We start from the raw sequence: 14,050 nt of genomic DNA, 5'->3' as shown, positions 1-14,050 counted from the left end.
AATCTGATAGCTTCTTTGCACATCTAAGTATAGTGCTAGTAAATCTGCATGCATATTTAAACACAGAAAAATAATAGAAAATAAGTCAAGATATTAACAGTGCTTATCTTTGGGGAGTGGGTATGTGGATTTTGGTTTAATTAATGTGTTTTTTAGTATTTTCCAGATGTTTTCCAATGAACATAATACTTTCATGAGAAAAAAAGATCAGTTTTAAAACAGGAAACACTCTGAAATTTTTATTTATTTTATTTTGCAGTGAAAGAACATGAAAAAAAACTTCAAAATGGTAACATGATTACTTCCAATGAATGATTAAATGTACTATAGGAAGAGAAATTATACACTGTGATTACAGTTTACAAAATTACACAGAACAATATGTGGCGATCCCTTGAGAGTACTGTGATTAACACTTCACTGATAAATACCAACCTCAATATAACTAAGTTTTATTATTTATCATGGTCACATAAAATACAAAGAACCTATGGACAAGCTGTTATTAACAATAAATGTGGTTTTGCCTGAAACTCTTAACCATATGCAGTCTTCTTAAGCATTCAAATTTTAAATTCTACTGTATTTTTATTGCAAAATGAAGCAGGTACAACAGAATTAAACCCGCTAGATGAAGGACTAAGAAAACACAAATATAAAAAACAAACAACAACAACAGCAGAAAACCTTGAGCTGGTTCTCCAAGATTTTCTTTCCAAATAAATGTTGATCTCATTTAGCAGTTCCAATAATATTCACAGCCACAGACTAATAGCTACATGATAAAAGGACTTTAGAAGGATTCAACTACACAACACTATATTAATATTTTAAATCATCTACCACAGTTTACATTTCTTGAAAGCATTCTACTACTAAAATGCAAGATCAAATGAATTAGTATTTAAATTTCCCTTATACTTCTGAGACCTATGTTTTAAGTGACACTACAAGAAAAAATTCAGAACACAAGACTGTAATTAACTTCTTATATCTTGAGTAACGATCTAGGGCAGTTAATGTCAGGGCCAAGTACACTTTGCTTTTAGCGATCAATGTCTTCCACTATTGCCTCCAGATTTTTGCAACAGGCTTTGACCTCCTCAATTGCAGCCATCCAATTATCATAAATAATTTTGTCATAAATTGCATCATTAACTTCCCTAACTACTCCCTCCTGTTGAGATTCAAGTGCATCACCTGAGAAAAACAAGACTGATCTTGGGATTATGTAAGTACGTAAATTGTGACCAAGTAAAAAATCATCATTTCCATCTTTTCCATTTGAGCTGATTCCATGAGGAGTAAAGAAATTGAAGAATGAAGCCTTGGGAAAATTTTCAGTTACAGTTCGGATTGTTCCCCAGATCCGGTGTTTCTGCTTCTTCCTGATGGTTTTCAAAGTGACATTCTTTCCTTCATTCCAATCTATCTCACAGCCTGTGCAATACTCAATCGCGGTTCCCCTATAGGGATGGGGATCATAATATGCCAGCCTTGACTTCAGCACATAAGTCTTTGTTAACAGCTCATTTTTGAAATATTCATTGGGCTTGAAGTGAAATTCTAGTGTGAAACTGAGAGGCTCACCAGGATCTGAAAATTTCACTTTAATATCTGTTAGGAGTTTCAGAATAGGCTCGTCATATTTCTTAATCAAAGGAGTGAGTGTGTCAACGTTTTTTAAGACAGTCAGCCAAAAATCAGGAATTCCTTTAGGATCCTGCTCTTCTTTATTCTCTTCTCCAGTAGCCTCAATGTCATCATCATCATCATCGTCATCGTCATCGTCATCATCCTCCTCAACAGCATAATCATAATAATCTCCCTCATAACCATCATCCTCATCCATATACTCATGCATCAGGCCCTCCTCATTACCATACATCTCTTCCTCATCATACATCGCATCATCATAGTTCTCAGAGTCTGATTTATATTCACATTCCTCTTTTGTAGGTTCATAGATTGCATTTATGATCTGACGTCTTTTTTCCAATAAGGGTTGATACATTTCAGCAAACTTTCTTTCAATGCCATGAAATTCCCTCAGAAATTTGGATTCTAGATTGGCCACTCTAGTTTGAAGCTTTTTGAGGGCTAACACACGGTACTTAACTTTCAAAGGTAGACTTTCAACGAAGTCTGTATCTAAAAGATAACCAATAAGTCCTTTTGGACGGTCTGAATCCTCATCAGTATCTTCATCTTTTAACCCGCCTTCCCCGGACCCAGCAGCAGCATCTTCACCTTTTCCCCCTTCTTCCCCATGCCCAGCGGCGGCTTCTTCACCGCGCTCCTTATCATCTCCAGGCCCAGCTGCGACATCTTCACTGCGCTCCGGCTGTTCCCCGGGTCCCTCCATCATTACCTTATTACCAGCCTCTTCTTGACTAGATTCTAACAGTTCCTTGTGGTCGGCTGACTCGGCCATTTTTCAAAGGACCGTAACGCGTAAGGTGGCTACCGCCAAGATAAGGAGACCTGGCCTTCGCAGGGAAAGACTCACCGGAATAGCAGAAGCGGCGGTGGCTGGGGCAGAGGTGGAACGGGCAGTAGTGTCTGGGCTGCGGGAGTAACGGTGGAGGCTGCTGCCGGGATGAAGGCTGTGCTGATGCTGTGAGAAGCGGACAGAGGCAACCGTAGCCAGGGCTTGAGTGCAAAGAGTGGCGATGGTCAGTCTTGGAAGAGCGAGCTAGAGACTGCAGAGAGCTGCAGTGGGCGGACCCTTCCCAAGCAGCAGCTGCTGCAAGAAAAAAACGGTGCCGCAATATGATTACGCAGCTGTCTCTTGACTAGATTTTCTCCCGGCAAAGAGTTGGCTGCGTCACTCCCTCCCTCCCCTACGACTCTGCTCTAATCTCATTTGCTGGGCTGGGTGATTGACAAGTCCTGAGCCAATAAATTATTAGATCTAGCAAGTTTTCCAACTCTGCTCACCTTCCCAGGTTCTCTAATATAGCTGATTCATCCACCTCTCACTTATCCTCCAACCCCCTCCCGAGTTTTCAGAAACCTAGGTTTTATTTGTTTAGTCTCTCAATTTGTAACTGGTATTATAATAGCAAAAAAAAAAAAGCTAAAAAAACTAACTAAAATGTCGGACAAGGCCAGAGGACAAGACATCCACCCATCCTAAATCTGTCCCTTTGATTTTAGCCCCAGGCTCTGGAAAGAGGAGAGGTGGGGGCGGGGGTATTTATAAAGATAGACTAGAAGGGAAAACACTTTAAAAAATTAGCAATCTTGGTCTTAGTAATTGTCAGTGATTTAAATAGTCTATATTTTGTTTTTTACTGTATTTTCCACAAGCTATATGGTAAGTGAGCAGTAATTTTAAATTGGAAATGCCTCCTAACATTTCCTGGGGTGGGAGGGGGGACAAAAGAGGTGGTTAGATGAGGGTTCAGGTGAAATAGGGCCCGTGATGAAGATCCAAAGTGCTGTATCCAACTGACAAGTGAACACACAAGACAATAAACCAGTCTTATCAGTCACTCCTAATACTGACTTGTCTCTTCCTCTTTTTGGATACTGGCTCTCAAGCCATTGGGAATTTTAAAAAGAAATGTTCAAATGTAAAGTAATATTTATTTAAAAAATCATAGCATTTGCTTGACACTTTTGAGTTACTGAAAATAATCTAAATTTCAGCATTAAAGACATGGTTAAGTACATGATACAGGATGGAATGCTATGCAGTCATTTGAAAATATCTTCTGAATAGGAATCATTGATGATATTTATTGTCCATATTTCCAATGCTGATAGTTTATGAATTGAACAACTTTTAAATTTTTAACTATTTCCCAGATTTAAACAATTTGCATTGTGTTATTATCACAGAGATAAACACTGTTTACATATTGTACTTCTTTACAGATTCTTTCAGTATACAGGTAGTTTTCTTTTTACTTATTTTATCTCTGTGTACTGTATACCATCACAGTATTTACAAAATTCAGTTTTCAGTCTTAGGTATCAGTCTGGTAGTTCCCTTGTTATGAGTCCATCTTATTCCAAGTTTCTTTTCTGGTTCTGAAGTTGCAACATTCCTTGTAATTTTCTGACAATAAATTCAACACATGCTCATTTTTAAAAATTTGGAAAATAAGGAAAATTTTAAAGTATAACAGAAATCACTAGTAATCTCACAACCTTGACAGAACCAATGTGAACATTTTGGTCCTTTTCTTTCTAACATGTCTATATATGTGTTGCATTTAGGCTAGAGTTTTCTAAAAACAAAACTGAGATAAACTCATAAACTTTCCCCTGTCACTACCATATTCCAATGTCCTTTAGTAGTTTCCAAAAATTAATTTTAGAAGAAAATCCTTTGTTATTTAAATATATTATGTAGTTAAACCAAATTATTAAAAGAGAAAATATGTCATCTAATTTTAAGATCGAAGAGTACATCCTAGTCATACATGCAGTCACAGAAACCACAAAGGGAATGATGTATTTCATTGCCTAAAACAAAAGTATATGATGCCAAAAGTATAGGCAACAAAAGAAAAAATAGATAAATTGGGCTTCTTTAAATTAGAAACTTTTGTTCATCAAAAAATACTATCAACAGAGTTAAAAGGCAGCCCATGAAATGGGAGAAAATATATACAAATCATATATCTGATAGAGGATTAATATCCAGAATACATAAGAACTCCTACAACTCAAGAACAACAGAAACAAGCAAATCAGTTTAAAAATGGGCAAAGGACTTGAATAGATATTTCTACAGAGAAGAGATACAAATGGCACCTGAAAAGATGTTCAACATCACTAATTAGGGAAATGCAAATCAAAACCACTATGAGATACCACTTCACACCCATTAAAATAGCTGTTATCAGAAGAATAAAAACAGAAAATAACAAGTGTAGACAAGGATATGGAGTAATTGGAAACTTTGCGCATTGCTAAAGAATGTGAAATGGTGCAACTGCTGTAAAAAGCAATATGGTGGATCCTCAGAAAAATAAACATAGAATTACCACACGACCCAGCAATTCCACATCTGGATATGTACCCAAAAGAAATGAAAGCAGGGTCTCAGATATTTTTACACTCATATGTTCATAGAAGCATTTTTCACAATAGCCAAAATGTGGAAACAATCCAAATGTCCATTGATGGAAGAATGGATAAACAAAACATAGTACATACATACAAAGGAAATATTATTCATCCATAAAAAGGAATGAAATTCTGACACATGATACAACATGGATTAACCTTGAAGACATTATGCTAAGTGAAATAATCCAGGCACAAAAAGACAAATATTTTATGGTTCCACTTACATGAGGTAACTAAAGCAGTCAAATTCATAGGGTAGAATGGTGGTTGCCAGAGTCTGGAGGCAGGAAGGAATGGGAATTTTTATTGAATGCATACAGAGTTTCAGTTCACAAAAATGAAGATGTTCTGGATGTTGATGATATTTGGACAATAATGTGAATGTACTTAATGCCACTGAACTGTACACCTAAAAATAGTTAAAATGATAAATTTTATGTTATGTACATTTAACCACAATAAAAAAATGTTAAAAAAACAACAAACAAAAACATAAACAATATTGTCAGTAAGATGAGCACTAAGCAAAAATAGGTGAAATATGTATAACATACACATATATATGCAACACAAATAAGTGATTACTACATAAGGAGAACTGACAATGGCTAAAATTAAAAAGACTAAGAATTCGAAACTTTGGCAAGGATGTAAAGAAATTGGAACTCTTAGATACTACTACTAGGAGTGTAAATTGGTAACAACTTTGGAAAACTAGTTGGCACTATCTGCTAAGTTTATTTATTTTTTTAAAGATTTTATTTATTTATTCATGAGAGACAGAGGCAGAGGGAGAAGCAGGCTCTCCACGGAGCAGAGAGCCCAATGCGGGACTCGATCCCAAGACCCTGGGATCATGACCTGAGCCGAAGGCAGACACTTAACCAACTGAGCTACCCGGGTGTCTCATCTGCTAAGTTTAAACACATGCCTCTCCTAGGACCCAACAATTCCACATTTAGGTATATACACAAAAAGCCATGTACAATAATATTTATGTCAACATTGTTTATTTTTAAAGTAACTCCATGGGGTTATATTTTGTATATCATGTAACTCACCCTTTTCAAGTGCACAATTCAATGATTTCTTAAATTTACCAGCCTCTGCCATGGAAAAGTTTTAGAACATGTCCATCATCCCAATGTGATATTTCATAAACATTTACTGTTAATCCCCACTATACTTCCTAACGTCCCACTCCCATCATAGGCAACTGTTAATTTACATTCTGTCTTTATAACTTTACCTTTTCTAAATATTTCATATAAATTGAATCATATAATATGTAGTCATGTGTGTCTGGCTTATTTCACTGAGAATAAAGATTTTGAGATTCATCTATGCCATAGCATGTATCCATAGTTGGTTCCTTTTTATTGCTGAATAGTATTTAAGTGTATGGATATAACACACCATGTTTATTTTTTCACTAGTCGATAGACATATAGGCTGTTTTCAACTTTGGCTACTACGAATTATGCTACCATGAACATTTGTGTGCAAGTCATTTTTATTTTGGCTGTTCTGGTGCAATATAGAATGGTATCCTGTTGTGGTTTAATTCACATTTCTCTACTGACCTTTTATTGCTTATTGGCTATATATATATATATATATATATATATATATATTTGGCATAATGCCTTCAAATTCTTTGCCCATATTTTATCAGTTTGACTATCTTTTTATTATTGAGGTATAAGACTTCTATGCATATTCTGGATACAAATCATTTATCAGATATGTGTTTTGCAATATTTTCCACCAGTATGTTGCATGTCTTTTTATGCCAACTAAGATTGTGTGTTTGAAGTACAAAGGTTTTGAATTTTGGTGAGATCAAATTTATCACTTTTTACTGGACTGTGTTTTGATGTCATAACTAAAAAATCCCTGACTAACACAAGGTCTTAAAGATTTTTTTCTAAAGGTTTTATAATTTTAGCTCTTATATTTAGGCCTGTGACCCATTTTGAGTTAATTTTTGCATATAGTGTAACTTAAAGGTCTGTGTTTAGCTTCCTATTTAGGAAGGATATTTATTTATATCAACACCATCTGTTTAAAAAACTGTCTTTTCCTTATTTAATTGCCTTGGTACTTTTATCACAAACCTGCTGACCTTTGTTATATAAATGAGCCAAAGATGGCCCCTGTATATCAGTCCCTATGATGTTTATTCTTCATAACAGGCTACGGCCCTTAACTCAGCACCAAACTCAAATTCTTACACATCTGTTTTAAATATAGCCCCAGTAAGTATGATTTTGGCCATTTAGAGCTTGCCTGTTACCCTACAAAACTACTCCCAACATCTGCTAGCCGCAGATGAGACAAACCCTGTAACTATAAAAGATCCCAAAATGCTGCTGCTCTTTGGAGCTCTCTGACCTAAGGAATGCCCACCTTGCTAGTGGAGGACATTACCTAGATACTTAAGCCCCCTCTCTGATTTACCTCTCCTAAAAATTCCCTTGCCCACTTCACCTTCTGCATTATGGCCCAGTGACAAGTCTGTGTAAGGTCTCCTGCTGTGAGGAATATACCCTCTCATATAACCCTGCTTCAAGAACTGCCCAATAAAGCTTGTTGTGCAATACTGCCATCTTGTCTCCTTGTCTTTTCTTTGATCAGCCCCCAAATCCTTAAACTTGCCACAACCATAAATATGTGTTTATTTCTAGATTTTCAGTTCAATTTCATTAATCTATATGTCTAGCTTTATGCCCATACCACACTGTCTTGATTACTACAGCATTATAGTAAGTTTTGTTGTTGCTGTTGGGGAGTGAAAGTCCTCCATCATTTTCCTTTTTTTCCTAAAAAGTTTTGACTATTCTGAGTCTTTTGAATTTCTATCTGTATTTTAGTATCAGCTTGTAAGTTTCTGCAAAAAAAAAAAAAGGAAAAACTAAAGCAAAACACCTGGAATTCTGACAGGGATTGCCTTGAATCTATAGATTGATTTGAGAATTGGTATTTTAACAATATTGTATCTTTCAATCCATGTACAAGGAAATTCTCTTCATTTATTTATGTTTTCTCTAATTACTCTCAGCAATGTTTTGTAATTTTCAGTGAACAAACTTGTACTTCTTTTATTAAATTTATTCCTATATATTTTATTATAATTGATATTATAAAATGTACTGTCATTGTAGTTTTATTGTGGTAAAATGTATATCACATAAATTTTATCATTTAACCATTTATAAGTGTACTATTTAGTTGCATTAAGCACATTCACAATGTTGTGTAACCATCCCCAATATTCATTTCCAAAACTTCATCATCCCAAACTCAAACTCTGTACCCATTAAACAATAGCTCTCCATTCCTCACTCCCTCCTACCCAAGCCCTGGTAATCTCTATTATACTTTGTGTCTCCATGAATTTGTCTAATTTAAGTGTCTCATATAAGTGGAATTATACACTATTTGTCCTTTTGTATGTGGCTTATTTCACTTAGTATAATGTTTTCAAGTTTCATCCATGTTCTGGCATGTATCAAAACTTCATTCCAGGGTGCCTGGGTGGCTCAGATGGTTAAGCGTCTGCCTTCGGCTCAGGTCATGATCCCAGGGTCCTGGGATCGAGTCCTGCATTGGGCTCCCTGCTCCTTGGGAGCCTGGTTCTCCCTCTGCCTCTCTCTCTGTCTCTCATGAATAAATAAATAAAAATCTTTAAAAAAAAAACTTCGTTCCTTTTTATGGCTAAATTTGATAGAAAGAAAGATGGATAGATGATAGATAGATGATAGATAGATAGATGATAGATAATAAGATAATAATAAAATTATTTAACTACCTATCTGAATATACTTGGATTGTTTCCAACTTTGACTATTGCAAATAATGCTGCTAAGAAGTCTGGTGTGCAAGTATTTGTTTAAGTCTCTGCTTTCAATTCTTTGGATATATACCTAATAGTGGAATTACTAGATCACATGGCAATTATATGTGTAGCTTTTTGAGGAAAGTCTAAACTCTTTTCCATGGTGGCTACACAATTTTAGATTCCCAATAGCAATGAACAAAAGTTGTAATTTCTCCAAATTCTCACTAAAATTTTGTATGCATGTGTGTTTTAATAGACATCCTAATGAGTATGAAGTCATATCTCATTCTAGTTTTAATTTTCTTTTTAAAAATTTTTTAAAGATTTTATTTATTTATTTATTTGAGAGAGCAAGAGCGATAGAGAGAGCACAAGGTGGGGGGAGAGGCAGCGGGAGAGGGAGAAGCAGGCTCCCTGCTAAGCAGGGAATCCAACGCAGAGCTTGATCCCAGGACCCTGGGATCATGACCTGAGCCAAAGGCAGATGCTTAACCACCTGAGCCTCCCAGGTGCCCCTGGTTTTAATTTTCATTTCCCTCAACAAATATTTATGTTGAGGATTTTTTCAAGTGTTTATTGCCCATTTGTATATATTATTTAGAGAAATTCTTATTTAAACCTTTTGCCTACTTTTCAATTGGTTTGTTTAATTTTTTGGTAGTGAGGTGAAGGAGTTCTTTATGTATTCTGGATAATTCTTTATCAGATATATGATTTTCAAATTATTTTCTCCTATTATGCAAGTTACCTTTTCACTGTCTTGATAGTGGCTTTTCTTTGATGTACAAATGTTATTAATTTTGATGAAGTCAACATTTTTTATATTACTACTGTTGCCTACATTTTTGGCATCATAGCCAAGAAATCATTGCCAAACCAATGTCTTGAAGTTTTCCCCCTAAGTTTTCTTCTAGTGTAGTTCTTTGATCCATTTTGAGTTAATATTTGTATATGGTGTAAGGTAAGGTCCAACTTTATTCTTTTGCATGTGAATATCTTGTTTTCCCAGCAACACTTGTTGAAAAGAAAAATTTCCCCCATTTAATGGTCTTATCATCCTTGTTGAAAATTAATTGACAATATATGTGAAGGTATATTTCTGGGCTGTCTATTCTATTACATTGGTCTATATGTCTGTTTTTATGCCAGTTTTGATTACTGTAGCTTTGTAGTAAGTTTTGAAATCAGAAAATGTAAGTCTCCCAACATTATTCTTCACTTTTCAGTATTGTTTTATGTATTCTGAATAACTTGAGATTCCATAAAAAATTCAGGATGGGTTTTTCGGTTTCTCAAAAAATACCTTTGAGATTTTGGTAGCAATTGCATTAAGTCCATAAATCTCTTTGAGTAATATGGTTATTTAAAAAATAGTAATTCTTCAGTTGAGGAGTTAAGATGGTGGAGTAGTAGGGGGACCCTATGCTTGCCTTGTCCCTTGAACACAGCTAGATAAATATCAAATCATTCTGAACACCTAAGAAATCGATCTGAGGACTTAAAAAACAAACTGCACATTTGGAGGGAGAAAAATGGCGACATCATGGAAGGTAGGAGCTGCAGAGAGTTACTTTGGGGGAAAAAAGAATTGCAGGAGCTGTGGAGGGGAGGGACCCCTGGTCACAGGGAGAGGAGTGAGAGAGAAAGAGAGAGAGAAAGCAGCATGCAGGGGATTGCACAAGAAAAACTCTTCCCTCCAAACTATTGACTAGGAAAAGGAGAAGGAGAGGGGCCAACTATGGTAAGCTTTTACAAGCACCAGAGCTCAAAGTCTAAAGTTTTAGAAGTCCACACCATCACCAAGGTTGTGCCTGGCAAGCTTAGTAGTGTTCCTGTGGAGAAGGAGGGCAGAGGCCTGGGATTACCCAGCATGCCTGGATCCTCGGATCCAGGATCTCCTTAATCACACCAGGAGAAACAATTCCTCTTCTTGGAGTGCATTTGGGAGAGGTGGCACTGACTCTCAGGAAAAAAGAGATGGTGAGTGCCACTGAGTGATCCCATTAATTACATAGCAGCAGAGGCACCTGCTTAAGGCAGCTAACCTGGAAGCCAGCTTTTGGCTGTGCTTCACCATAAACTCTGAGCCCCTGCATGGTCATGTGACTGCTTTTCTGGGACAAACCAGCACCAGCCACAGCACAGAAAGATCCTCCCCCAGAGAAACAGTGTGGGTCCACACCACTCAGGGTCCCTAAAATTTGAAGCTTTTGAAACCCAGCTACATGCCTGAGATAAGACACAGGAGTACTGCACTGCCAGGCAGGCTGACAGCTCAGACACAGACAGGGTGAAAGCAGGGTTCTGATGGAAGCTTGGGACACAAGAGGGGAGATTGTTCACTCTTCTATGAGGGCTTTCTGAACAGTGGCCGACAAAAAATCCCCTCTCAAGAGATGAGATACCATTCCCCCTCCCACCCCCCTACCTATCAGCACAGACGGACTTCAGTGAGCAACACAGCGCCCCTACTGGAGGCTGGAGCCACTTACACCAAGCCCCACTCCACTACATCTTGCAGGTGCATCTTTACTAGGGCAAGTTAGCCAGTGAACCAGTGCAGCAAGTCCCTCCCCCAGAAGACCAGCACAAACCCCCCACACATGAAAAGTTTACTGATCATAGAGTGCTACAAAGCCTCAGCTCTAGTGGAAATAGCATCAGGCTTATTTTAACAAGCAGACCAAAGCACACCTAGTTAAAATGCCAAACACTGGACAATGTCCAAACACTCCCATTGCAGGCAAAGAGAAACTCTACAGAGGACTGACCTGAGGGAAAGAACAGCCAAGACACAACAGAAGAGTGCGCACTCTGAAACACTTCCTGAAGTGCCAGGCCCTGAACAGTACAGGATCTCTACTTAATATAGCCATTACTCTCAGGAGCAGGAAATATAACAGGCTTTCATAACACACGCACAAAAAAACAAGGACCTAGACAAAATGCCAAAACAGAGGAATTAACCCCAAAAGAAAGAACATAGGGGCACCTGGGTGGCTCAGTTGGTTAGGCATCAGACTTGATTTTGGCTCAGGTCATGTTCCCAGGGTCATGAGATTGAGCCCTGCATCAGGCTCCACACTCAGTGGGGGTCTGCTTCTTTCTATCTTTCTCTCTCCCTCTCCCTCTGCCCCTCCACCCACTCACACTCTCTCTCTAAAATAAATAAATCTTAAAAAAAAGAACATGAAGAGGTCATGGACAGAAATCCAATCAAAACAGATGTAAGTAATATGCTTGAACCAGAATTTAAAACAACAATCATAAAGGTACAGGCTGGGCTTGAGAAAAGCTTAGAAGACACAAGAGAATCCTTTCCTACAGAGATAAAAGAACTAAAAACTAGTCAGGTTGAAATAAAAAAATGCTATAACTGAGATGAAAAACCAACTGGAGGTAATAACAACAAGGATGGAAGAATTAGAATAACAAATCAGTGACATAGAAGATAAAATTTATGGAAAATAATGAAGCTGAAAAGGAGAGGGAAAGAAAAGTATTGAACCACAAATGAAGACTTAGGGAACTCAGTGACTCCAGAAAGCATAATAACATTCATATCAGAGGAGAATCAGAAGAAGACGAGAGGAAAAAGGGGGCAGAAGGTTTATTTGAGCAAATTATAGCTGAAAACTTCCCTAATCTAGGAAGGACACAGACATCAAAATCCAAGAAACACAGAACACACCCATCAAATTCAACAAAAGCTGGCCAACACCAAGACATATCATACTACATTTTTTAAAATATAGAGATAAAGAAAGAATCCCAAAACCAGCAAGGGAAAAGACATCCTTAACCTGCAAGGGAAGACAAATCAGGTCTGCAGCAGATCTCTCCACAGGAACATGGCAGGCCATTTGATATATTCAACGTGTGGAATGGGGAAAATATGCAGCCAGGAATCCTTTATCCAGCAAGGCTGTCATTCAGAATAGGAGAGATAAAGAGTTTCCCAAACAAAAACTAAAGGAGTTCATGACCACTAACCAGCCCTGCAAGAAATATTAAAGGGAGCCCTTTGAGTAGGAAAGAAAGACCAAAAGCAAAAAAGACTAGAAAGGAACAGAGAAAATTTCCAGAATTAGTGACTTTACAAGTAATACAATGGCACTAAATTCTTATCTATCAATAATTATTCCAAATGCAAATGGACTAAAAACTCCAATCAAAAAGCATCAGGTATCAGAAAATATATATATAAAAAAACCTAGACCCATCATTTTGTGGCTTACAATAGAATCATTTTAGACTTAAAGACACCTGCAGATTGAAAGTGGGGGGATAGAGAACCATCTACCATGCTAATGGACATAAAAAAAGCAGGAGTAGCCATACTTATATCAGACAAACTAGATTTTAAACCAAAGAGTGTAACAAGAGATGAAGAAGGGCATTATATCATAATTAAGGGGTCTATCCATCAAGAAGATTTAACAACTGTAAATGTTTATGGCCCCAACTTGGGAGCACCCAAATATATAAAACAATTAATAACAAACATAAGGAAACTCACTGATAATAATACAATAATAGTAGGGGACTTTAACACCCATTTACAGCAATGGACAGATCATGTAAGCAGAAAATCAACATGGAAACAATGGCTTTGAATGACACACTGGGCAAAATGGACTTAACAGATATATTCAGAACATTCCATCCTAAAGCAGCAGAACACACATTCTTTTTGAGCGCACATGGAACACTCTCCAGAATAGATCACATGCTGGGTCACAAATCAGCCCTCAACAAAGTACAAAAAGATTGAAATCATACCATACATATTTTCATACAACAATGCAATGAAACTTGAAGTCAACCACATGAAAAAATTTGGAAAGACTACAAATACATGGAGGATAAAGAACATCTTACTGAAGAATGAATGGGTCAACCAGGAAATTAAAGAAGAAATTTTAAAAGTACACGGAAGCAAATGAAAATGAAAACAAAACAGTCTGAAACATTTGGGATGCAGCAAAGGCAGTCATAAAAGGGAAATATATAGCAATACAGGCTTACATCAAAAAGCAAGTCTTGAAAGCACAACCTAATCTTACACATAAAGTAGATAGAAAAGGAATAAGAAATAAAGCCTAAAGGCAGCAGAAGGGAAAT

General features: G+C 36.9%; 2 protein-coding genes across 2 annotated transcripts in view; both read right to left on the bottom strand.

Moving 5' to 3' along the window:
* Positions 1 to 225: 225 nt before the first annotated feature.
* NAP1L2 (nucleosome assembly protein 1 like 2) lies at positions 226 to 2,761 on the bottom strand. Its single transcript, XM_035725491.1, has one exon. The coding sequence runs from the start codon at positions 2,432 to 2,434 to the stop codon at positions 1,046 to 1,048; it is 1,389 nt and encodes a 462-aa protein (XP_035581384.1). The 5' UTR covers positions 2,435 to 2,761; the 3' UTR covers positions 226 to 1,045.
* The window catches only part of LOC113930723, a 135,545-nt gene continuing 124,130 nt past the window's right edge, over positions 2,636 to 14,050 (bottom strand). The window contains exons 2-3 of the mRNA XM_027608129.2: positions 5,310 to 5,494; positions 2,636 to 2,746 (exon numbers count right to left, since the gene is read on the bottom strand). Of these exons, the coding sequence (XP_027463930.2) occupies positions 2,677 to 2,746; positions 5,310 to 5,494 (255 nt within the window). The 3' untranslated portion in view covers positions 2,636 to 2,676. The remainder of the gene's footprint in view (positions 2,747 to 5,309; positions 5,495 to 14,050) is intronic.

Source organism: Zalophus californianus, chromosome X (assembly GCF_009762305.2).
Source record: "Zalophus californianus isolate mZalCal1 chromosome X, mZalCal1.pri.v2, whole genome shotgun sequence".
Taxonomy (NCBI): Eukaryota; Metazoa; Chordata; class Mammalia; order Carnivora; family Otariidae; genus Zalophus; species Zalophus californianus.
The sequence above is the reverse complement of the archived record's forward strand: the minus strand, read 5'-3'. Positions and strand labels throughout refer to the sequence as shown.